The 26,533-nt window shown below is 46.5% G+C and overlaps 1 protein-coding gene across 1 annotated transcript in view; it reads right to left on the bottom strand.

Annotated features, from left to right (window-relative positions):
- The window catches only part of Susd5 (sushi domain containing 5), a 41,638-nt gene that overhangs the window by 8,145 nt on the left and 6,960 nt on the right, over positions 1–26,533 (bottom strand). The window contains exons 3-4 of the mRNA XM_050139102.1: positions 23,214–23,332; positions 11,057–11,245 (exon numbers count right to left, since the gene is read on the bottom strand). Of these exons, the coding sequence (XP_049995059.1) occupies positions 11,057–11,245; positions 23,214–23,332 (308 nt within the window). The remainder of the gene's footprint in view (positions 1–11,056; positions 11,246–23,213; positions 23,333–26,533) is intronic.

Below are 26,533 nucleotides of genomic sequence, written 5' to 3'. Positions count from 1 at the left end.
ATCTATCTATCTATCATCTATCTATCTATCTATCTATCTATCTATCTATCTATCTATCTATCTATCTATCTATCATCTATCTATTATCTATCTATCATCTATCTATCTATCTATCTATCATCTATCTATCTATCTATCTATCTATCTATCTATCTATCTATCTAGAGACAGTGTCTTGCTGTGTTGCCCATGCTGTCCTAAAACTCACAATCTCCTAAATTGCTGGGTTTACAGATCTTAATCCTCATGTCTGCCTCACAGAGGCATCTTTGAATGAATGAAAGAGTAAATTGTTCTGGCATGAGGAAGGAGAACATCTGAAGTAGCTCACACCCCAAACTGCTCTCCAAAGCGGCTTCATAACCACTCAGAACCAAAGACCTATTTCCAGAAGCTCAGCCCGCCAAACGCAAGGGGGATACTGGCCCACTGCCAACTGATGAGGAACGGACGGCTTGTACCAAGTCCTCTGAAAAGACGCCATTGTTGGGCACACACACACACACACACACACACACACACACACACACACGAGGCCAAGAGCCCAGCTCCTCCTTGATGCCTGAGCCCTCCCCCTTCCCCCAGTTTAACAGAACACCCCGGCAGACCACTGCTGGCGGATTCGTCATAAAGAGGAAGAGAGGAGGTTTTTCACCAGCATCAAATCTTACTTCACAGAAGCTTGGCATTCCTCTCGGCCCTACAAGTTATTCTAGGCGGTGTCAAATTTGCTTTTAATTAAAAGTAGATGGGGGACACTGGTGAACTGGTTTGGCAAGTAAGACACTTGCTGCCTGGTGATCTGAGTTCTCTCTCTACATGGTAGAAGGAAGGAGCTGACGGCCACAGTTGTCCTCTGACTTCCACCCTTGTGCTGTGGTACACACACACACACACACACACACACACACACACACACACACTCTCTTTTCTAAAGGCTGTGAGCAGCATTTGTCTATATGGTTATCATCATAAATATTTAAAAGGTATCTTGGCACCATGGCAATTTAGCTAAACAATATGATTAAGTTTAAGCTCTGGTCTCAGATCTCTTCAGCCATGGTAGTTTTGTTGTTGATGATTTCGTGTTCTGAGATGGGTTTTACTATGTAGTTCTAGCTGGCCTGGAACTCATCAGCTAGATCAGGCTGGCCTTGAACTCAGAAAGCCACCTGCCTCTGCCTCCCTAGCTCTGGGATCACAGCCCGCAGCCACCACACCCGGTCAGAAGACAGCTTTTGTAAAGCTCTATTGGGTCTGAAGCCAGTGAGCCAGATGGACAGAGCCTGTGATTTCCAGCGCTGGAAAAAACCACCGCTCAATTCCTCCTATGTGATTTATCCTGCGTCTCTAAGTATGTTGCAAAGTGAAGTAGCGTCTTCAGCAGGGACAAGAGATGAGCCATGGTCTCAGTCCCACTGCCCGGAGTAGGAGACACTGGCCTTGTGTATGGTGTCTGAGGTGTTGAGGATGGGGAAGGTCACCCACTTGGGCTAGGGAGTGGACAGTGTCCATGAGATACTTAAAGTCACTCTCAGCTCTCTCTCTCTCTCTCTCTCTCTCTCTCTCTCTCGCGCGCGCGCGCGCGCGCGCGCGCGTGTGCGTGCGTGTGTGTGTGTGTGTGTGTGTGTGTATCTGCCTTTAGTTCCCTATGGCTAAATAACCCTGGATGGTCTCCCAGTGTCCTAGCCAGGACCTTCCTGTCCCCAGATCCCAGGTTCCATAAGGTCCTGGCTATTTCCCCCAAATCTGTGTCTATTTTTTCAAAATCTCAAATGAGGACAAGGACCATCAAGTGTTTACAAACAGCTTTCTCATGGAAGAGTATCCCAGGCATTTGCCCCACAGAGAAAGCCAGCCCTTTGCTATTCAGGTGCGACTTCTCTCAGCTGTCTGTGTTCTTACTGCAAGCTGACTTCACTCCCAGCCTCCTAGGTCTTCCTTACATGGCACTCTCCAAGGAGCCTGGGATAACACAGCCTGGAGCCTGCAATTAACACAAGCGAGGCCGGAGAAAGAGAGATCGTGGTTTTCCTGGCAAAAAACCAGGTCAGATGCTAGGCATTTATATTTGACTGCTACTTTAGGAAATAGAATACAGAAGTCAGGAGTAAATGAGAGGTTTGGCCTGTGTCTTTTTGTTTGTTTCCTGAGACAGGGTTTCTCTGTGCAGCCCTGGCTGTCTTGGCCTTGAACTCACAATCCCAAGTCTGGGATTAAAGGTGCAACCTGGCCTTTTTTTTCCTTAAAAAAAAAATCAAGTTTAAAACTGGACATAGTGTCTCATGTCTGTAATCCCAGCGTGTGAGAGGCTGAGGTGGGAGAATCACTGTTTTTGAGTCAAGACTGTGCTAAGTGAGACTCTGCGCCCCCCCCAAATCAAAATATCAATCAGTTTTAGTGAGGCACGGTGGTGCATGCCAGCAATCCCAGTATTTGAGAAGGCTGAGATACAAGGTTGGCAGTTTGAGACCAGTTTGGACTATACAACAAGAATCTATTTCAAAAAGAAAAACAAATCGATAAAAATTTTAAATTAAAAACTAGTTTTAGCAGGACAGGCTCCAAAGCTACAGAGAAACCCTGTCTTGAAAAACAAAAACAAACAAGTTTTAGGGGTTTAACAGTTTAAGAGTACTGACTGCTCTTTCAGAGGATCCAGGTTCTATTCCCAGCATCCACATGGCAGTTCATATGGTTGTTTTTGCCTGCATATATGTCTGCATACCATGTGTGTGTGTGTCTAGTGCCTAAGGAAGTCTAAAGAGTTTATCTCTTAGAAGTGGAGTTACAGTCGGGCAGTGATGGTGCATGCCTTTAGCCCCAGCACTTGGGAGGCAGATGTAGGTGGATCTCTGTGAGTTTGAGGCCAACCTGGTCTACAGAGTGAGATCCAGGACAACCAAGGCTACACAGAGAAACCCTGTCTCGAAACAAACAAAAGCACTGGAGTTACAGATGATTGTAAGCATTCATCTCATGTGGGTGCTGGGAATCGAACCAGCATCTTCTGGAAGAGCAGAAGTTCTTAACTGCTGAGCCATCTCCCCATGTGTTTATTGTGTATATTTAAAGTATACGATGAGATGGCTCAGGCAATAAAGGTGTTTGCTGCCAAACCTGATAACCTGGGTTCCATCCCAGAAAACCAAATGGTAGAAGCTGTTCCCCACACGTGCTGTGGCTCAAGGGTGTACACACAGACAAGAGAGAGAGAGAGAGATATTGAGAGAGAGAGAGAGAGAGAGAGAGAGAGAGAGAGAGAGAGAGAGAGAGAGAATAATTAAATGTAAATAAAATAACAAAGTATACAGCAAGCTAAGGGACACATCGAGAGTAATGCCACACAGTTAAGGAATCAGCACCTGATATCTCAGAGGCATCCATGCTGTGCCCTTTTGTTGTACAAGAGCAACTAAAAGAACCTGAAGGAGAGTTGGCGGGGCGTAGACAAGGAAGGGGAGAGCAGCTTCCTGAGATGGTGGCTTCTTGTTCCAGGAAACCATGGGGTGGGTATCTAAACAGGACCAACAGGGAAAGGGGGGCCTATAAAATCCCCAAGTCTGCGTCTATTTAGTGGACTTCAGTCTCACGCCTCTCCCATCTTTGAGGAATGAAGTGTTTACTCTCCCTTTCTCTGAGGCTTGGTCTTTTGTCTCCCCGAGATGTTCAAGTCTTTCTCTGAGCCTGGGCATGGCCACTAGCATCCCCACTACAAAATCTATTTGCCATGAACTCCACAATTAAATATTATACAATTTTATATAGCACAGTTATATTGCATGTGAGTCTCATGATTAACTCTATCTGTGAGTCAGGTAGAGTCTCCTGCCTGCAATTCCAGATATTTAAGAGATGGAGGCAGGAGAATCACCCCGTTTGAACCCAGCCTGGTCTAATACAGCAGATTCCAGGCCAGCCAGGCAACATCATGGACTCTTGTCTCAAAACAAAAGTTGTGAGGGCTAAAGTCATGTTTTATGTTTATATTACCATGCTTAAGAGGTCTATAAAACAAAAATGCCTCTAACCTGTGGGCCCCACTTTCCCAAGGACAAATAACTTTCCAGAATGCTGGGGGCTGTTCATGTAAGACAGCAAACCCGGTGTTTTTCTTCTGTAAACAAGTTTGGTTTCTCTAACATCACAGGATGTACGCTTGATCACACATAGGCAGGAAGTACCTCAGGTTGTATCCTTGCCTCTGATTGGATGAAGGCAGTAAGTACACAGTCTTGTGAGTTTTGCCTTTCTAAGCCCCAGCCTAATGTAAATTGGTGACATATTCTGGGAATCCTGGGAATGGACCTGACCAGTATCCAAGGACCTGGCTAGTATTTAATAACATTTGCTTCAAATTTGACTAAAAACTATGGCAGTGGTCCTATCCTTGCCATCTGGGATTAGCAAAACCATCTAAATCAATAACACTGTGGTGACGACTTGAGCCTTGTTAGCACAGGGACCTGAACTCAGTCCCCAGAACCCAAAGCAAAAAGCTTGTATAGGAGCATGGATTCTCCAACCTCTGCTGGAAAGGTAGGGATAGGCGCTGTGGTGGTCTGAATAAGAATGGCCCCCATAGGCTATGTCTGAATGTTTAGTCTTCAGGGAGTGTCACTACTTAAGAAGGATTAGGAGGCGTGGCCTTGTGGCAGGAAGTGTGTCACTGGGGGTGGACTTTGAGGCTTCAATAGCCCAAGCCATCCCCACTGTCTCTCTCTTCCTGCTGTCTGTGGATCTCAGCTCCTTCTCTAGCAACACGCTCCCCACCGTGATGAGTGTGGATTAAACCTCTGAAACTGAAAACCAGCTCCAGTCACAGGCGTTCTCTTATGCAAGTGGCGCTGGTCATAGTGTCTCTTCACAGCCATAGAACAGTGACCAAGACAGACCACCCAGACTAGCCTGCTTGGTGAATTCCAGGCCAGTGAGACACCAAGTTTCAAATAAACAGATAAAAATGTAAAGATGACTCAGTGCCTAAGAACATTTGCTGCTCTTCTAGAGAAGCCATGTTTGGTATCCAGCACCCGTATCAGGAGGCTAACAGCCACATCTAGCTCCAGCTCTAGAGGCTCCCACCCCCCTTTTCTGGCTTCTCCGGGCACTCACACAAGTGACATGCACAACATACACACACACACACACACACACAAACATTTTTTCTAAAGGTAGATAGCATAAGAAGAATGACACCCTAAGTTGTCCTCTGGTCCGTCCCCATACACACACACATACCCCCTACATCCCCACAGAGACAGAAAACGAGATAAACAATTCCCTGACTTATTCAGCCTATGGGATCTGTTCTTGACATCTCTGACCTTTCCCTCCCTTCTTTCCCTCACCCCCATCCTCAGCTGGAGTGGCCACCTCTGTACACTTGCATGTCTGTAGTTCTCACAGGGATGTGGTCAGGGGCCAATGTCCAGAAGGAACCCAGAGCTCCAGGGTTCTCCCGATGCCACCACTGTCTGTCCTTGTCCTGTCTCATTTTGGAAAACCTACACATTGGTTTTCTTTGCCCTCTGGTCCTGGCTACACGGTCTTTAAAAATAGTCTTTTTATAAAAAGGCACCCAGACATGCCAGAAATAGCCAGTGGCTCAATGAAGCGCTGCACAAATATGGTCATATCGATGAGGGAGTTCTAAATCCAGCTTTGGGCTCATGTTTGAGTCAATGAGGAAGACGAAGCCCAAATGGCAGAGAAAAATAGAGACTGAAGTTGATTTAAGAAACCAAAAGAATGTCTTCCGAGACGAGAGCACAAGCAAAAGAGTTTGGGAGCGAGCTCCTGGCCTTTGCTTGCTAGAAGTGTTGAGGTTCCTGGCAGAGGCACCACAATCCCAGGATGACAGCGGAATGACTCGGGCCTGCCTTAAGTCCCAGCTCTGTGATTCATGTTTTCATGTCTGTGTGATATAGACAAGTCAAGGAAGCTTGTGAACCTCAGTTTCCCCATCTGCATATTGGAGCTAGCCATTAATATACTCATACTTACAAAGACTAAATGAGGCGGAGTGTGTAAAACGCCTTTTGTAGAAAGGCACAGGGGAAAGTTGGGGTGATGGGCAGAGATATTCTGATTTTTTTAATATTTTTATTTCATGTGTATGGGTGTTTTGCCTGCAGGTATGTCTGTGCATCACGTGCATGCCTGGTGCCGGAAGGGACAGGAAAGGACCAAGTTCAGTTCCCAGAACCCACCTCATGTAGAGTTACAGATAGTTGAGAGCTTCCAAGTAGGTGCTGGGAACTCAACCGGGGTCCTCTGGAAGAGCAGCCAGTGCTATGACCACTGAACCATCTCTCCAACCTTGGAGTCCTGTATTTGGTTGTGATAATGGGTTCACAGGTGTATCTGCCTGGGATAAGTCAGATACTTTTATATCTGAAGTGGGAGGTTTGTTATATGTAAGTGAAGCTGTAAACCAAGATTTAGGAAGAAAACATCACAATTCCGAGGACAGCGATAGCATGGAATAGATACTTGGTTGGTAACAGCTCTTTTCTTAGTGCCAAACAGAGATGTGTCTTGTGTCGTCCATGGCTAATCACACCAGGGGCGTTAAAAAGAAAGGCTAGAGAAAGCCAGGCGTGTGAGACATTTGTAACCTCGGAATGTGGGAGGTGCAGGCAAGAGGACCTGGAGTTCAAGGTCATCCTCGGTCACAAGATGAGTTCTAGACCCAGTTTGAGCAACAGGGGACATTGTCCCCAAAAACAAACAAACAAAAAACCCTTAGGCAACATGATACGGAAAAGTCCAGCTTGCTCACGGGGTAAAGGTGCCCGCTGCCAGCTCCAAGGACGTGAGTGGGATTTTTGGGTCCCACACAGTAAAAGGAGAAAACACACTCCTGCGGTTTGTCCTCTGAGCTGCACAGGTGCACAATGGCACATCTGCCCACACAAAATAAATAATAACTGTGTAATAAATCCAAAAACCCCTAAACAAAATACACAGATACCCCCCCCCATCACACACACATCTTCAACAAATATTTTACTCACTTTCATGTTTGTTTTGTCAGCGAGCATCTTTTTTAGGTTAGGGAACTGCTTCAGATTGGAGAACAGCTCTTTGGGGAAGTACGTTGGGTGCATATGGGTTTGGATGAGCGCTCACCCTGATTAGGTAGACTGGCCCACGTCACGTGCTGTCATTGGGCACTTTCTTAAGTGTGTCTATAGAGCTGAGTCAAACCAATTGCTAGTCGCTGGGCGCCCCAAGAAGCCCATGAGGCAGAGGACGAGGAGGTAGTGGAGAAGCCAGGAAGCTGGTGTTTTGATGACAAGTAAAGTTCTGCACAGAAGGACTCAGAGGGGTTTAGTGGCTCCAGAAGCCATGGTTCTGCACAGAAGGACTCAGAGGGGTTTAGTGGCTCCAGAAGTTGGGGGAATGAAAGCTGAGGAGTTGTGCTTGGCTTCCCAGGCTTCAGAAGAGTCTATGGCCCTTCTGTGCAGTGGGTTTGGTGAGTGGGGGTGTACTAAGGCTGCACTGCAGTCGTGAAGTGATTAAGAGGGAGTGAGGAAGGGGACCAAGGGAGCATTCTCTTCCCCGGGCCCTCGGACTCACAGAGATCCTCCTGCCTCTCTCCTGAGCTCTGGCATTAAAGATATGGGCCACCATTGACACATTTTAATCCCTGATTCTCATGGAGGAGACCAGGGAAGACACATGGTGGAGCTGGCAGGTACAGTAGGCTGCCCAAGGGTGCTGACGGCTGGTTTTGCTTGCTTGTTTTTTTAAAAACATTAATTAATTAATTTGTGTGTGTGTGTGTGTGTGAGAGAGAGAGAGAGAGAGAGAGAGAGAGGGAGAGGGAGAGGGAGAGGGAGAGGGAGAGGGAGAGAGAGAGAAGCACATGTGTGGAGGTCAGGAGATATTTAGAAGTTGGTTCTGTCTTTCTATCATGTATGTTCTTGAGCTCAAACTCAGGTCTTCAGGTTTAGTGGCAAGTGCTTTTACCCCTGAACCATCCCATCAGCCCTAACTCTTGTCATTTTAAAGATTATTTACTTAGGATATTGAAATGGTAGGAGGGTTTGAGGAGAGCTGAAGACAGGACACTCCCCTCAGTTTTCCTGAGTCCTGAAAGAATGGGAACGATTTATCTCCTAGACTTAGCCCAGGTGTTGCTGGTCCTTCGAGCGCTGACCGCTGGGCTAACTGGCCTGCTGTGCTCGCTCACACGCTGGTGTTTTATAGCTCTGGGCTTTAGAGCCCTGGTCTGGGTCTAGCTATTCAGTCTTCCATTCTCCTGTCCAAATCCCCACATCTTGGTTTCCACTCCCAGGCTGGCAGCACTGTCTGGCATGCCTCTTTCCTGTGCTCAGTATCTAACTATAACTGCTTGTTGCTCTAATTACATAAACCTCAGCGTGCTACTCCTTGAGCAGGATGCCACAGATTTCCATGCTGGGTCTGGTTTCTATCGGGTTCTTACTGTGCCAAACCTAGGTTCTTCTTTAGGGCCATTTTTCTTTCTGGGCCACTGGTGCAAAGAGAACAGTTCCCACCCCGTTGCAAGCACCTCCTGTTGGCCTCCTAAAGCGCCTCTGTGGTTCTCTTGGCTCACAGACCTGCCCGGTCTTCTCCATTCTTCTCGTGTGCTCCAGTACAGCTACCGCCACCTGACCTCGGACGAAGCCGTACTGTGGCCTCTGCCCCTGGCTCCAAAAGTGGCCACACATCCTGTGTGACCAGAGTGGGAGACAATGACTATGGGCAAGAAAGGCAGAAGCAGAAAACCTGGACGCTAAAGCCTTTAGTCCTCGTCCCCATGGTGAGCCCCAAGACTCCAAAGGGCCAGTAGAACCTTCCACCTCACATTACATGTGTGTTTAGTTCTTGTTTTAAGACTGTCTCTTGTAGCCCAGACTGCTCCCTAACTTGCTGTGTAGCGGAGAGGTGACCTTGACGGTTTGAGCCTCCTTCCTCCACCTCCCAAGCACTGGGGTGACAGGTGTGTGCTACCATGCACAGTGTGTGGTGCCAGGGACCAAACCTAGGGCTTCCAATATGGAGTGCTCACACCCTATCAAAGGGGTAAATCCCCACCTCCCAGGTTCCTTAGGTTCCAATTATGTTTTCTGTGGTGTCAGGAGAATGGCTGTCCCTAAGCTTGTCTAATTTTTCTCTCCTCCCTTTCCTTCCTTCCTTCCTTCCTTCCTTCCTTCCTTCCTTCCTTCCTTCCTTCCATCCATCCATCCAAAATAATCTTCTCCAACCCTCAAAAAAAAATCCCATGTTGCCCAGGCTGGCTTAGAACTCACTATGCAACCGAGAATAGCATTGAGCTTCAGATCCTCCTGCCTTCACCTCCAAACTTCTCTGATGTGTCACAGGTGTGTGTCACCACAGACGGTGCTAGGAAAGCTCGCTACCAGTTGAACAATAGTCCCTGTCCTTTTGTGTTTCTTTTCCAGGTATATTTTCACGCATTCCAGGCTGGCCTTGAACTTACTATCCAGTCAAGGATGGCCTTCAGCTTCCTCTCTTCTTGTCCTTCCCACCTCCCAAGATTACAGGTGTGTGCCACTATGGCCACATTGTGGAACACACACACACACACACACACACACACACACACACACACACACACACACACTTCTTATTAGGACACAGGCATTTTAAATGCTAGCTCTTCTGAGTAAGGAGAACTGTGGAGGTCTGTCCACCCAGCCAAGTGAAGCAGCCAGAATCAGTTGAGAGCTTTGACTCCTCATCACAGTGAGAAAATAAACACCTTCCGGAACACACAAAACCTGCTTTTAGTTCCCATCCTCCTCGGGCCGGTAAACCAGCCATTTGGTAGATGGGTGTAGCTTACAGGAAGGTGCAACCTCAGTGCCTCTGGAGAACGGTGCCCTGCCTGTCTGGGTGAGGGTGGGCGCTAGAGTTGATGGGCAGAGCCCTCCAGCACCCGCCTTTCTGTGCGGCTTTCCTTACCACAAACTGCTAACCAAGTGGAGAGAACAGCTGGGGATGCTGCTGGAATAATTTCACAGGGAATTTAAAAAGCTATGCTAACAAAAAAATGTATTTGTAATGGGAGTTCATTTTAGTTTATATAATTCACTTTTTTTTTTTAAAAATCAAATACCAAAAAGCTTGTAATAGTCCCCAGAGTTTGCAGCTAGTCTAAACCACCCTAAATGTACCCACCCATTCTGGTCTGGAAGGTTATAAAATGGGTAAAAACAAAAAAAAACAACCCATGCATTAAAACGTGCTCTGAAGAGTAACAAGATTAAGCCGCAGACTGGGACAGAATTTTATTTTTAACAATTCTGTTTATGGATTAGGGTGTAGCTCACTTAGACTGCTTGCTTGGCGTCCCGTAGCCCTGGGTCCGACCCCCAGGACTATATAAACTGCTGCCTTTTTTTAATTCCTTAACTGGAGGGAAAACAAACCTGATCAAGATCCTTAGACTGTATCAAGAAAAACAAAAACAAGGTATGGGTGAGGTGGCACAGGTCTTTAATCCCAGCACTTGGGCAGCAGAGGCAGGCAGATCCCTGAGTTAGGGGTCAGCCTGGTCTACAGAGCGAGTTCCAGGACAAACACTTTATGAATGAGATATACCTCCCAGGCTGTGAAAAGTATTTATAACATATTAACTATAAATATTCCATAAGAAAACCTATGGTATGTAAATGAACATTTTTTCTTTCTTTTTCTTTTTTGGTATTTGTTTTTTTCAAGACACTGTTTTTTTGTTTGTTTTTCAAGCTGGACAGCAAGAATATCTCTTTTTATATTGGTAAGCTCTAGGTTGACAGGCAAAGCACCCATAAGACATAAAGTAATATAATACAAACTTTAAAAAACAACGACTTTTTTAACACCTGGGTCAAGTCTCTCCTTAGAGAAGAGGGTGGGACCTTGTTAACCCTTCATCTCCAGCAGGAAATGGAGAAGGGAGCTGTGAGATGCTAGGCACATATATTTCCAGACGTAGAGGCTCTCAATGTCTGTGGGTGGAAAGGGGGGCCACCTTCAAAAGCCCTGAGTGGGCTACACGCAGGCAGGCGGTGCTTACCTTTCCCGCAGGCTTGTACCAGTCCGTACCACTCCCCACAGCTGTTGCACAGCAAGGTGAAGGCTGTCTCTCGACGGCCTGGAACGGAGCCTGGTGCACACACATACAGCAGCTCGTCCCCCATCTCCAAGCCGGTGCGACCCTGGAGGATGGTGTGTGGGAAGGATGGTGGGTCTCCACACGGCCTCTCTGAGGAGAAGGAGCAACAGTCAGCGTCCCTGGACTGTGATGGTTAACCTTGCCAACTTGACAGGACCTAAGATAACTATGGAAATGTATCTCTGGGCATGAATGACTATGTGGGATTTTCTAGACTGGGTTAACTAAGGGAGAAGGACTTTAACGTAGCTGGCACCATTTAATGAGCTGTGGTCCTGTGGTCCAGGACTGAAAACAATGGAGAAAGTAGCAGGGTGTGGCGGCTCGTACCTTTAATCTTGGGAGGAAGAGGCAGGAGGGTCTCTCTGCGTTCAAGGCCAGCCTGGTCTACAAGTCAAGTAACAAGAAAGATAGTCAGTACTACATAGAAGAGAGAGAGAGAGAGAGAGAGAGAGAGAGAGAGAGAGAGAGAGAGAGATATCTAGCTGACTGGGGATGCAATCTTCTTCACCATGTATGGACTGTATCCTTAGAGTATGAGACAAAAGAAGTCTACCTTGTCAGGTACCCCACCCAGCATCATGTCACATAAAGTATATACAAATGATATAGAATGTTTCCAGACTGTGAGAAAAAACAAACACTGCAGCTTGAACCTACCTACCCCAACACCCTATTCCCTGAGTGCCTTGTACATCCAGGACCAGGATCCCAGGGGCAGCCTTGATGCCTGACCGAAGGAAAGCTTGCCTAGTGACTCAGAGTGGTACCAAATGCTGCATTTTGTATTTTTAGACTGTCAGACACCAAGACCCTCTGCCCTGAATGACTCAGGCATACAAGGCTAGGAGCAGTTCCTTTTGCCTTGTTAGGATGAAGGAATAAGTCAAGAAGTCTACATCAGGCGTGGTGGATGGCTCACGCCCTTAATCCAAGCTCTTGGGAGGCAGAGACAGGTGGATCTCTGTGAGTTTGAGGACAAACTGGTCTACAACAGGAATTCCAGGACATCCCATCCAGTGCTAGACAGAGAAAACCTGTCTCGAAAAAACCAAAAATAAATAGAATAAAACTAGAGATAGAACGGGGGAGGCTGCAAACACGCAAGCGAGCAGATGGGCATGCGTGCATTCCTTCTCTCTCTACTCCTGAGCATGGAGGTGACGTGACCAGCTGCTTGAAGTCCCTGTGCTCATGGACTAATCTGAGCTAAAATAGCCCCTTCCTCCCTTCCTGAGTTGCTTTTCATCAGGGTGTGTTATCACAGCCAACAGAACTGAAAATAGACCAGCAATGGTATGCGTTTTCCTTTGTAATCCCCTAACGGCAAAGGGCATTGAACACCTTTTCATACGCTTGCTTGCTATCTGTCTATTTCTTTCTGGAGGTATTTGTTCAGGTCCTTTGTCCATTTTCTATTCTTATTTATTTTATTTTTATTTACTTTTTGCTTTTCTGAGACAGGGTTTCTTTGTGTAAGAGCCCTGGCTGTCCTGGAACTTGATTTGTAGACTAGACTGGCCTCACATTTGTAGAGATCCACCTGCCACTGCCTCCCAAGTGCTAGGGTTAAAGGTGTGCCCCATCGCTGCCCAGCTTTGTCCGTGTTTTAAACAAGCTGCTGTTTTTGATACTATTGCCGAGTCTTGAGAGTTCTTTGCCTGCTTCGTCTGTCGATCCTTCATGTCGTCCACAGACCTGTCCCCCAGCTTGTGGCTCATTTTCTCCCTCTGTTAGTGCACCTGCAGGACAGAGTGTACTCTCACAAGCCCCAATTATAACTACATCTTTCACAGACTGCCCTTCTGGAGCTCGGTGCCCTACCCAAGGCCACCTAGGCTTTCTCCTACACTGTCTCCAGGAGTTTGAAGCATGGTATTTTATACTTAGGTTTGCGATCCATGTTGAGTTCATATCTGTGAGGGGCTTAAGGTCAGCTTCAGGATGTCCAGTTGATAAAACTGTCTTTATTCCATTGTGTTTCTTTGATCCTTTGTCAAAGACCAGTTGCCTGAATTTATGTGAGTCTAGTTTTGAGCTCCCTGTTCTGCCCCACTGATGTGACTTACTCTCCCACAAAGACACCCTTCTCGCTTACCATAACTTTGCAGGCATTCTGAAGCCCAGCAGTAACAGACCTCTGACTTCGTCGTTTACAATTGAATTGGCTGCTCTGAGTGCTTCAGTTATAGTAGCTGTAGCAATTGATTATATCCATAAAGTAACTTCTGGGCATTTTGATAATGATATTGTGTCAAAGGAAATCAACTTGGGAAGACCCAACATGTTGACAATATCAAGTCTTACTGTTCACGTGGAATGTTTTTCTTTCTTATTTCCTCAGTATTTTGTAGCTCACCTCATACTTACCATGAGTTTTAGGTTTATATCTAATTTCATTTGGGGGTCACTACTGTAAATACTCTTGAATTTCAAGTCCAACTTCCCACTGCTGTTATACAGGAAAGCAGAGTAGTCGCTTTTGTTTATTAATGTTGTATTCTAGTTTAATTTATGTTGCTGTGACAAAATATTCTGACCAAAGGCAGTTTAGGGGACGAAGGGTTTGTTCAGCTTACAATTCTGAGTTGTAGTCCACTGAGGGGAAATCAAGGCGGCAGGGACTTGAAGACATTAGTCACATCACATCCACAATCAAGACAGAAGAGAGAAATGAATTCTTGCTCGCTAGATAACTTTATTGTTTGTGCTTAATGGAGGAGGGTCATCTGTCTATCTGTTGCTTTCATTGGTTAATTAATAAAGAAAGCTGCTTGGCCTAATAGGGCAGAATTTTGATAGGAACAGAATGCTGGGAAGAAGGGAAGTGAGCCAGTTGCCATAGCTCTCCTCTCCGAGATGGATGCAGGTTAAGAACATTCCTGGTAAGACACCACCTCGTGGTGCTACACTCATTAGAAATGGGTTAATCAAGATGTGAGAGTTAGCCAATAAGAGGATAGAGCTATGGGCCAAGCAATGTTTAAAAGAATACAGTTTCCGTGTAATTATTTCGGGTGTAAAGCTAGCCATGCGGGTGGCCGGGCACCGGGAACGCAGCCCGCTGTTCCAACTACATGTGCTCAGTTCAATGGCTCCACTTTTATCCATTCAGGACCCTCCTGGCTAGGGATGGTGCCACCCACAGTGGCACACAGAGATGCACACCTCTTAAAGATGGTTGGCTAACAAGGGTCCCCATCAATGACCTATGTTCATTTCCCAGAACCCACATGGTAGAGGAGGGAACCAAGTCTCAGACATTATCGTCTGACCTCCACACGTCCACCATGGCGGGCGTATGCCCTCTACCCACTAAGCAAATAAACAGAGAAGCATCAAAACATTGTTCAGGGTTTTCTACCTACACAGCCATATCATCTGCAATCAAAGACAATTTTAGCTTTTCTTTACTGCTCTGCATACCTTTTATTTTATCTTATTTTAAAATGATTGATCTTTATTATATTTAAGTACATATACTTGTGTGGGGATTTGTGTGTGTGTATCTTGGAGTCCCTGGAGCTGGAATTACAGGCAGGTGGTCATAAACCTGATGTGGGTGCTGGGAACCAAACTCTTGCCCTCTGAAAGAGCAGTGCATGCTCTTAACCACAGAGCCATCTCTCCGTCCCTCTCCATATACCTTTCCTTCCTTCCAGTACTATCTATAGCCTCCAGTTGATGTTGGAAGGCAGGGGTAAGAGCTGCATTAGTTCTGATCTTAGTGAGAAACCCTTCATCTCTCACCATCGTGAGAAACACTTCACCTCTGACCATTCAGGGAAATGGGAGTGGTAGAGGTTGTTTTTTTTTTCCCCTAGATGTTCTTTGTCAACTCAAGAAAGTCTCTCATTATTTTCAATAATGGTGAAAAGTTTATTTTATCATCCACCAGTGCTGGATCTGGTCAACTGCTTTTCTCATGGGTCAAAATCGTCATGTGATTTTTCTTCTGTGGTCTCTTGGTGTAATGGATTAAATCAATTGTTCTTTTAATGTGAAACCAGTTAAGTGCACCTGGGGGCAATCCCACGTGGTCATTGTGTGTGTGTGTGTGTGTGTGTGTGTGTGTGTGTGTGTGTGTGTGAGACAACTGCATGGACGTACTCCTGTGTGCACATGCAGGACATCAAGTGTCCTTCTTTATAGCTCTTCACCTTATAGCTTTGAGACTTGGTCTCTCATGCAAGATGAAGCTTGACTAGGCTGCTTGCCCAGAAAGCTCCCAGGATCCCCCTATCAGCACCCCTAATTCTTGGGTAACATGCATGTACAGCTTTTTACTTACATGATGAGGATTTGAACTCAGAACTTAATACTTTTGGAGTAAGTGTCCTTATCCACTAAGCCATCCTCCTAACACCAGTAATTTGGGGGTGGGGGGATGGTAGGGAGAGCAGGATCTCACTATATAGCCCAGACTGACCTCAGATTTGTGATTTTCTTGCCCCTGCCTTCTGAAGTGATGGGATTCCAGACATGCTACCACATGGCTTTGTAATCCTTTTATATCTTGTTAGACTAATTTGCTAATGTTTCCTTGTCTGTGTCCATGAGATATATTGGTCTGTAGCCCTCTTCTCTTGGAATGTCTTGTCTGGTTTTGGTTTGGAGGTAATAACGGCCTCATGGAATGAATTAGGAAGTATTCCTTCTGCTTTTAACTTCTGGAAAATTTTGTAGAAAATCGGCATAACTTCTTTCTTAAATGCTCAGGCCATCTGTGCCTGATACTCTCTGTTTCAGAGTTATTATTTATTCTGCTCTTTGACAGAGAGGGGCTTTGTGAGATTGCTCCTGTCTTCTTAACAGTTTTGCTAGACTGTTCTCTCAGCAAATTGGTTCGTTATGTATTTATGTGTGTCTGTGTGGGGGTTTGTGCACCTGAGTACAGAGGAGAGAAAAGGGCGTCAGAACCCCCGTAGTTGGAGTTACAGGTGATTGTAAGACACCCAGCATGTGTGCTGGGAGTCAGACTGACTGACACATGACCTGCCTGCAGCAGGGGCTGAGAACCAAAACGGGTCCTGTGCGTGAGCAGCAGGCTAGCTCATCTGCCGAGCCCTTGCTTCAGCCCTATTTATATTGTTTTTGCGATTCATTTAACATCTACAAGGTCTGTAGTGATTCCCCTTTTCCCATTTCTCTTTTTCTTTTTCTTTTCTTCCAGGGGTGGGGAGGTCTCACTGTGTAGCTCTGGCTGGCTTGGAACTTGCTATGCTGACCAGGCTGGCCTCAAACTTTTAGAGATCTGTCTGCCTCTGTCTTCTGAGTGCGGGGATGAAAGGCAAATGCCACTATGCCCAGAAGTTTTTTTTTTACTTCTTTTTAAAAATATTTATCTTATTATTTGGGTATGGTGTGTGTAGGTGCCCATAGTGGCCAGAAGGGAGTGTCAGCTCCCCTGCATCTGGAGTTAGAGATGCTCATGAGCCACCCAATGCAGTGCGCATGCTGGGGATCAAAATCTGGTCCTCCAGAGGATTAGGAAGTGCCTGCACCAGTGAGCCATCTCTCCTGCCTCCCTTTTCCATTTCTTACAGGGTTTTCCCTCTTAGTCTGGCTAGAGGTTTGTCAATGCCATTTGCCATTTCAAAGCACCAACTTTGGGTTTTATTGATTTTTCTCTTATTTTCCTTTTTGAATTTCATTGTGCTCTTCTGTTTTGAGTGTCTTACTGAAGCTTAGACAACTGATTTTAGATCTTTGTTATTTCTAATATAAGCATTCAAAGCTGTACATTTCTGTCTGACTACAGTCTCATAAATTTTAATACATTGTATTTTATTCTTGTTTAGTCAAAGAAAATCTCTTGAAAGTTTTTCTTTGATTCATGTGTTGTAAGATTTTTAAAAAATTTGTGAGTCTGTGCACATTTTCTCTCTCTCTCTCTCATTTATTTTTGTTCTCTTTAAGAACTTCTATTTAGGGCTAGTGAGATGGTGCAGGGTGTAAAGGGGCTTGCCACAAAGTCTGGAAATGTGAGTTCAATTCCTACCACCCACCTAACAGAAGAAGAGACCTGACTCCCACGTGTTGTTCTCTCAGCTCCACACCAGTGCTGTGGTGCGCACATGCTTGCACACACACACACACACACACACACACACACACACACACACTAAATAAACACATTAATTAATTAAACAGTGTTACCAATCTGCTGCCTCACTTCATGTTTTGCCTGTTGTTCTGGGGTGTAGCTTCTTAGACATTCACACGTTGGACCAAAAGACCACACTTCTCACCCCCCACCGTGTGTGTGTGTGTGTGTGTGTGTGCATTTGTATTTGTCCATGTGTGCATGTCTAGAGGCTTATGTCTGGTGTCCCCCTCCATTGCTTTCCACCTTATGTTTGCTACACGGTTGCTCACGGACCCTGGAGCTCACTTGTTTGGCTAGACTGGGTAGCCAGTGAGTCCCAGGATCCACCTGTCTCAGCTCCCCGGCGCTGGGGTTACAGACGTGTTACAGACGTGTGCCATACATTTGGCTTTTATGTGGGAGCTGGGATCCACATTGAGGTCTTGTTGCTCACACAGCACACACTTTACCCAGCCCCACTGTGCGCTCTTGAAAAACATGGATTCTGGAGAACAGAACTCAGCTCCAAGCACTTTACCCGCTGAGCCGTCTCGCAGTCCCATATTTATTCTATGTAGTTATTTTTAGGATAAATCTGTAGGTGTAGAAGTGCCACATCAAAGTCAAGACGTCTTTTTTTCCCCAGAAAGGAAAATAGCTTGAAGTTCGGATTTCCTCTTCTAGTATTCTACCTTCCTTTGTTTTAGTGCTCATGTGTTCACGTCACCCAAGAAAATGTTGTTCAAAAAGAGATACGCTGGGTTGGTGAGATGGCTCAGTGGATAAAGATGCTGGCCTCTCGGGCCCGATTAGGTTGTATTATCAAATTGACTCAACCTAGAGTCATCTGGGAAGAGGGAACCTCCATTACCATGATCAGATTGGTCTGCGAGAGATTGTCTTATTGCTGGATAATGTGGGAGAGTCGAGCCCACCTTGGGTGGCACCATCCCTAGGCTGGTGGGTCTGGGCCTCATAAGAAAGCTAGCTAGACACAAACCAGTCAATGAGTCAGTAAACAGCATTCCTGTATGGTCTCTGCTTAGTTCCTGCTTGAGTTCCTGTCCTGACTTCCCTCAGCGATGGACTGTGACCTGAAAGTGTGAGCCAAATCATCCTTTTCCTCCCCAAGTTACTTTTGGTCAGAGTGTCTTACCACAGCAGGAAAACACAATGTCACCACACCCGGCCAAACACAGATATTTACATTACGATTCATAACAGTAGTAAAATTCCAGTTATGAATTCTCAAGGAAAGTAGTTTTGTGGTGGGGTCACTACACCATGAGGAACTGTTAAAGGATTACAGCATTCAGAAGGCTGAGAACCACTGCGCCATCCACAGAGGCCAGAAGACTAAAAAGCCCACAAGAGATAGGGCACAGTGCATGGAGAGCCCTTGATTTAGTGACAGGGAAGAGTTGAAAAGACTCATCTGTCTGTCACTTGCTTCTTTGACATGGAGTCACTAGGCTAAATTTGAGCAGGGAACACTCAAAATCTTGGAGGAGGACCAGCCCTGACCACGGGCTCTGGACTCTAAGATGCCCACATAGATGAGGTTAAAAGATAGGCAGAGGCAGGGCTAGAGAGATGACTCAGCTGGGAAATTCTCCCAAAGCCATTCCTGAGGTAGGGGGACTCCTCTAGACAGACCCGAGAGCTGGGGACAGTGAGCATCCAGCTCTTCTTAAAGGCGACATGGAACTGAACATTCCTGTCTTTAGGGGAAATAAAGGTAACAGTGGCTGTTACCTGTTTGCTTTAGCCCAGGAGGTTCATCAGGTCCCCAAAAGGGAAGGGCAACCTCTCTGCCATGAAACCAGAGGGCTGTGAGGAATGGCTTCTGCACTCCATCTAAGGCAGGACAGCAGGACACAGGGAGACAGCTATGAGGAGAGCAGTATGGGTGCAGCTTTCTCTGTGGGTACTCATGACGGGGTGAGCTTTCTACACGGTAGCTGCTCTTGAGTCATCCCGCTCCGGTGAGTAACCCCGGGACACTCACCACCAAGCTCAACTTGAATGGAGCCATTTCTTGTCCTATCATTGGTGTCCTATCCAAGGTAAGATGTTTCTTTACAACTCACTAGGAAAAACTCACAGTGCATGGGAGGGCGCGCGGGCACACACACACACACACACACACACACACACACACACACACTTCTCTGATCCACTTTAGAGTAGGTTGTAGACATGATGCCCTTCACCCCCTAAGAGACTTGGCTGTGCATTTCCCTAAAGCAAGGATATTCTCTTAGTACAGCAGCAGTAATGATCATAATCACGCTGTCTAGGCATCAGTATCAAGCTGTGCAATTCACAATCCATATTCAAACACGATCAAATACAGTTGTGTTTTTGCTACTCCAGGAAACAACCCAGGATTGCATTTCATTATCAAGTCTCTTATCCCATTTAATCCAGGGCAGTTGCTTAGCCTTTCTCTGTTTTCCAATTCTCTACGTTTTAAGTTTATTTTAGTGTGTGTATAGGGAATGTGTGTGTGTGTGTGTGTGTTGCTGTAGGGGGGATTCTCTATGTGTGTATGGTACTGTGGAGGGTGTCACTGTGTGTAAGGGGGTGTCTGTGTGTGTGGGTATCTCTCTGTGTAAGAGATATATGTATGTGTTTGGGTGTCTGTATGTGTGATGTATGTCTGTGGGGGGGTGTCTGTGTGTGTCTGTGTGTATTGCGGTGCTGGGGGCTGAATGTCTGTGTGTGTGATATATGTGTGTGGGGTGTCTGAGTGTGTCTATGTGTGTCTATGTGTATTGCGGTGCTGGGGGCTGAATGTCTGTGTGTGTGATATATGTGTGTGGGGTGTCTGAGTATATCTGTGTGTATGTGTGGTACTGGGGGGAGGATCTGTGTATGTGATGTATTTCTGTGTTGGGATGTATATGTGTGATGCATAGGGGGTATCTGTGTGTATCTCTGTGTGTGTGCAAATGTGCATGCCTGAGCACACTTGTGTGGAGGCCAAGGAGGATGTCAGGGGTCCTGCTGTCACTGCCGGTCTCACTCCTTTCAGACAGGGTTTCCCTTTGACCTGGACATTTGTTGTTGCAGCTAGATGGCAGCTCTTGTGCTCCCCAGGAACAAGGCTACCTCTGAACCACAAGCAGGCTAGAGATTGGTAGATGAGCCTAGCCAGGATTAGCACAAGTGCCACACAAATTGAGGGGCTACCAAGTTGTCATTTAAGTCACTCTGCTTTGGGTGGCACAAGATGTCACAAAACTAAAGAAGACCTGTTCCCTTGAGATCACTAGAGGGACAAGGTTCTGGCTTTGTTCTGTTTCCCTCAGGGTCAGACACTGGTAAGGTTTGGGATCCAAAGGGTCATTTGAATTTCCTTATACAGCTGTCAGAGAAACAGAGAGAGACAGAGACAGAGGGAGAGTCTCTTGGTTACTTGATTGGGCCGATGGAGAGATGGCTCTGATGGCCTTCCATATAACCCAGCAAATGCAGACCCTTTCCTAGCTGAGTGCTCACACTGGAAGACGGGCGTGTCGCTGATGAATGTGCGTGAGTGTTTTACATGTGTGTATGTATATGCACCGTATGTGTTCCCGGAACCCTCAAAACTCAGAAAAGGATGCCTGATCCCCTGGGACTGACATTATAGACAGTCACGAGCCTCCATGTGGATGCTGGGAATCAAACCTGAGTCCTCTGCAAGAGCAATAGCGCTTTTAACCTCTGAGCCAATTCCCCAGCTCAGGAAAGGAATTATTTCTAAGTATGGTCCTCACTAGGAAGAGAGTCGAAAGCCTGAGCCCTGACCATCAGGATCTGAAGTGGGCAAGGACAGGGTTCTGTTCTTTTTGTTTGTTTGTTCAAGGCAGGGTTTCTCTGTGTAGCCCTTGCCGTCCTGGAACTCACTCTGCAGACCAGGCTGGCCTTGAACTCACAGAGATCCACCTGCCTCTGCCTCCCAAGTGCTGGGATCAAAGGCATGAGCCATTACCGCCCAGCCCAGGGCTCTGTTCTTATTTCCCAGAGCGCTGGATCTTTCCAAGCACAGGGCTCCTGGTGGGCACCTGCACCTCTTTGTGGGATCGTGCCACTTGTACCCAGACAAACAAAACCCCTAGAAGTCAGTATTTTCTCATATATCCCTTGAGCAATGACTGACAGCTATAGTGGTATATCTATCCCAGCTCCCTCACCCCAATAAGGAAAATCATAATTATGTACTGTGAAAATTAATCTTCATTATCAACTTAGCTGGATTTAGAATCACATAGGAGACAGCTCCAGGTGGGTCTGTGAAGGTGCTCAACTGAGGAAGGAGGACATGTCCTCAGAGTGGGTGGTGCCACCCCACGACCTCAGGGAAAGGAAAGGTCTGATGGCCAGCAGCTTTTGTCTCTCTCTGCTTCCCAGATGTGGACACACTGCCCATAGTGCTCTTAAGTTCCTGCAGCATGATAGATTCCACCCCCAAACTGTGAACCAAAATAAACACCTACTTCCTTATGTCACCTTTTGTTACAGCAACGAGACAGTAACTATACATGCACACCATCTCCCGAGGTTCTCAATACATGCATACCGCCTCCGGAGGTTTTTAAAATTGATTTTTATTGAGCTCTACAATTTTCTCTGCTCCTCTTCCTGCCTCTCCCCTCCCCTTCTCTCCCGAGGTCCCCATGCTCCCAATTTACTCAGGAGATCTTGTCTTTTTCTACTTCCCGTGTAGATCAGATCCGTGTATGTCTCTCTTAGAGTCTTCATTGTTGTCTAGGTTCTCAGGGATTGTGATTTGTAGGCTGGTTTTCTTTGCTTTATGTTTAAAAACCACTTATGAGTGAGTACATGTGATAATTGTCTTTCTGGGTCTGGGTTACCTCACTTAATATGATGTTTTCTAGCTCCACCCATTTGCCTGCAAATTTCCAGGTGTCATTTTTTTTCTGCTGTGTTGTACTCCATTGTGTAAATTTACCACATTTTCCTTATCCATTCTTCAGTTGAGGGGCATTTAGGTTGTTTCCAGGTTCTGGCTATGACAAACAAAGCTGCTATGAACATAGTTGAGCACATGTCCTTGTGGCACAATTGAGCATCCTTTGGATATATACCCAAAAGTGGTATTTCTGGGTCTTGAGGAAGGTTGTTTCCTAATTTTCTGAGAAATTGCCACACTGACATCCAAAGGGGCTGTACCAGCTTGCATTCCCACCAGCCATACAGAAGTGTTCTCTCTACCCCACAACAACGTAAGTTGTCATCAGTGTTTTTATCTTGGCCATCCTTACAGGTGTAAGATGGAATCTCAGAGCTGTTTTGATTTGCATTTCTCTGATGGCTAAGGGTGTTGAACATTTACTGAAGTATCTTTCAGCCATTTTAGATTCCTCTGTTGAGAATTCTCTGTTTAGGTCTGTACGCCATTTTTTATTGGATTATTTGTTCTTTTGATGACCAATATCTTGAGTTCTTTGTATATTTTGCCTCCAGTGGTTCTCGATAAATGCACGCTGCCCCGTGCACACCGCCTCCAGAGGTTCTCTGAGACACTGGCTCCCTCAGCACCTCTGTGAACTCTGCTGAATATTGAACCATGGCTTGGCCATGTTCACTTTCCTGTCCAGGTTTCCACTGCCTTATCTGCTTTCCTAGTTAGTCTCCTTCTAAACTTGTAATTTTTAACATTTGTTTTATTTTTTTTAATTGTGTGTGTGTATGCATGCGTGTGCACATATGATTGCTAATGCCCATAAAGACGAGGTTATTGGAATCCCTGGAGTCAGAGTGACAGGCAATTGCCCAACATAGGTGGTGGGAACCAAAGTTCCTTGGGAAGAGCAGTTAGTGATCTTAGCATCCAAGCCATCCATCCCTCTATTCACCCTGGGAAGAATCGGCGAAGCACGCTTGGAGACATGTCACCCCAATGTGTTCACATAGACAGTAGCAGCCACTCACACCCCCCAGACCCTTACAAAAACTGACCTTCATCCTTAATGCAAAGGGCGTTGTACTTGGCACCGGGAGCAGGATGGCTGTCAATTCTCACATCGACGGCTCTCGCGATTGGCTGTTCGCTGCTCCCTTTGCTGCACACAGTTGTCCTGCACAGACAAAGGAGGACCCTGAGTTAGGAGACCATCTTCAGGCTGAAAAGAATTCATTTCTGCTGTCAGCTCTGTGTCAGCAGAGATTTGGGTGCCCCGTGACCTTTGGACATAGAAACATTCTCCTCAGATAAAGATCACATTTGGAAGACAGGTGATGACGGGGTTAACTCACAGGCGTCAGAAGCAACACCTTTTTACCCCCTCACTGAGAAAAAAAATCCATCCAAGGAGCCACTTGAGTCTATTTTTACATTTTAAGTGTTTACTTTGGTAATACGTGTATGGAGGTCATGTGTATATGAAGATTGTCCACCATGCAGGTCCCAGGTGCTGAACTTAGGTCCTCAACCTTGACAGAAGGCGTCTTTACCTGCTGAGCCATCTCCCCAGTCCTCATTTGAGTTTTTGAAAGGTTCGGTAGAAGGGCTGGAGAGAAGGCTCAGCAGTGGAGCACTTGCTCTCGCAGAGAACCTGGGTTTGGCTCTCAGCACCGGGTATGGGGGCTCACAACCTCCTGTAACTCCAGGTTCAGGGGAATCTAAAAGACTAGAAAATCGACTAAAATTATATGGAATTCTTTAGCTTGCAAAGCAGAACCTAAGTCAAGCAAATCTATCACTCTAGGTAAGCAACTGCAACCCAAAGGCTTCAAAATTAGCAGATTATTTGGGAACAAAAGGCATAAAATGGCATGTGTCTTGCATAACGGCACACAGCTGTAGCATTGGCTACTTGGCAAGCTGAGGCAGTAGGATCACTGGAAATAAAGAGTTTGAGACCAGCGTGGGTAACGCAGTACTCTCTACTACCTCCTCTCCCAAAAGACAGATGGCCACCCTAGTGGTGATGCACCGAGGAAACATTTCTCATCATGCCCTGCCTGCTGAAAGTCAAAAGCTTGATTTGCATAAAGTCCCCTGTTACCATGGTAACCAGGGCATCCTCTGCCAAAGAATAGCTGACTTTCCCAGACTGGAAGTCACAGTCCAACAGCTTCCTTAGTGAGACACTTTGAAGGCAGGGTGGCGTTCTCTAAGCTGTGGCCTTCTGGCTGGGGGTGAGGGTCAGTGGGGATATCTCCAGCAAGGGACGCGAGGGAAAAGTCACTGTAAACGGCACGCTTCACTCCCGTCTTCCCTGGACATATCTTAGAGATCTGGCTGCGTGAGCAGCCTTCACCATGTGCTCGAGGGAACCACTCCGTACCGTCAGCTGTCCGCATCTGTTGTCAACCACATCTCCATTACAGCTAATGGGGCAACACTGAGCCAAGGAACTCTTATGCCCCTTGGGACCAGCGACCACAGACCCACGGTCAGTCACTGCCATCTTCCCTAGTAAGTTCTGGAATGTCCTAGAGTCCTTGCTGTCTAAGTGGGAGAGGGTGTATTTCTATGTGACATTCTTCAGAGAGAGAGAGAGATCTTTCCAGGGGGTGTTCTCCTGTGGGGGTCTTTTCCTAGATTACGAGGGTTCAACTTTTTCTGAGGAGGCTTCATCTGAGGGGACTTTTTTTTCCTGAGGGGGCTTCTCCAGGGGGCCTTTATTCTGGGAGCAGGTTGGGTGGCTCTTAATTTTTGGAAGGCCATCTAAAACTCCCCTGGTGCACAAACTTCAGCTTCAACAGAATTGATTCCCTTTGAGTAGCCGCCAGCCAAGACACTGCTGCCGTCCTGTCCAGACCCTTCCTTTTCTGACCCCTGCTGGAGGAATAACTGTCTTCTTGGGAGGGGAAAGGTCTTCCAGGTGACATCTACTCTTGGGTTTTCCCTTCCTTTGCGAGTTCTGAGTCCCGCTGAGGCACCTCACTAGGTTCACAGTTCTTTCTATTCAGATATTCCGAAAGCCTCTCCAAGAACCATTGCTCCTTGACAAGGTTTCCAAGCTTGGCATTTCCTTCTAAAGCCTTTAATGGGAGGTCCCCTAAAACCCAGATTCCGTGGTTCAGAAGACAGGGGGTCTGCCTGGGTGGCTGTGTGGAAAGCTGGGAAGAGTGGCCTGTGGGTGGGAAGAGGAGGGTGCACTTATTCCGCTGAATCACCTCGTCCAACATGTCTCGGAGGTCTGCAGAAACCCGTGGCAAGGATGGGATCCTGGTGCCTGCAGCCACGAGCCTGGGCAGCGGGGGGAGGGGCGGTGCAGGGAACTGAGGTAAGACAGAAAGTGAGGTAGGACTAAAGGAGGAAGAACAACGGAGCTATCTGCCAGGCGAAGGGGAAGTGGAGTCCACCAAGCTGGAGCAGACAGGCTCCATAGTCTGCCTGCGATGGGACCATCTGAGAACACTGTGGTTATGCCCTCTGTGTTACCCAGGCTTCTGTAGAGAGGCCCAAACAGTGTCCCTCAACCTGGACTCCACACGGAGAGCAGCCTCCATGTGCAGACTCTCTGTGTGGGTGCTGGGAGAACGACAGTCTCCCCAGACCAGCGTCCCTCAGCCTGGACTCCACACGGAGAGCAGCCTCCGTGGGCAGACTCTCTGCGTGGGTGCTGGGAGAGCCGTAGCCTCCGACATGAGACTTCCCACCACCGACCTCTCCAGCCCCCTCTTTTTTTTCCTTTTAGAATTCTAATTGCGTACAGTTTCATCACCTTTACCATTTTCTCTACCTTTTTAATTCTTTCTTTTTTATTTGTTCAGCATATCTCCCTCCCGTTTGCTTCCAGCTTACTAATCCTTTCTTTGGCTCGTGTCAGTCAGCTATTGGATCCATCCATTAAATTCTTAATTTTAGTTACTATTGTTTTTCATTTCTAAAATATTTCCATTTGGCTATTTTTATAGTTTCTCATGCTGGTAAAATTCTTGTCTTTTATAGTTTTGAAAAATTTAAGGATTGTCATCTTTTTTAAAAAATTATTTTCATTTTATGTGTATGGGTGTTTTGCCTGCATGCATGTCTGTGCACCATGAGGGTGCCTTGTGACTGAGGAGGTCAGAAGAGGGTGCTGGATCCCCTGGACTGAAGTTACAGATGATCGTGAGCTGCCACAGGCATGCTGGGAATCAAACCCAGGTCCTATAGAAAAGTAGCCAGTGCTCTAATAGCTGTGCCGTTTCTCCAGCCTCAAGGGTTGTCATCTGAAAGTCACTATCTACCTGGGGTGATATATAGAATTTCATTTATCTGGTGTGTCTCCTGAATTTTACTCATTATCAATCTCCTAGTGTGACTGGCTATTTCATATCGTGTG

The sequence above is a fragment of the Alexandromys fortis genome, unplaced genomic scaffold, assembly GCF_014885135.2.
Source record: "Alexandromys fortis isolate MF-2015 unplaced genomic scaffold, M_Fortis_MF-2015_v1.1 scaffold_36, whole genome shotgun sequence".
Classification (NCBI taxonomy): domain Eukaryota; kingdom Metazoa; phylum Chordata; class Mammalia; order Rodentia; family Cricetidae; genus Alexandromys; species Alexandromys fortis.
Note: the sequence above shows the minus strand (reverse complement) of the source record. Positions and strands in the feature narration are given on the sequence as shown.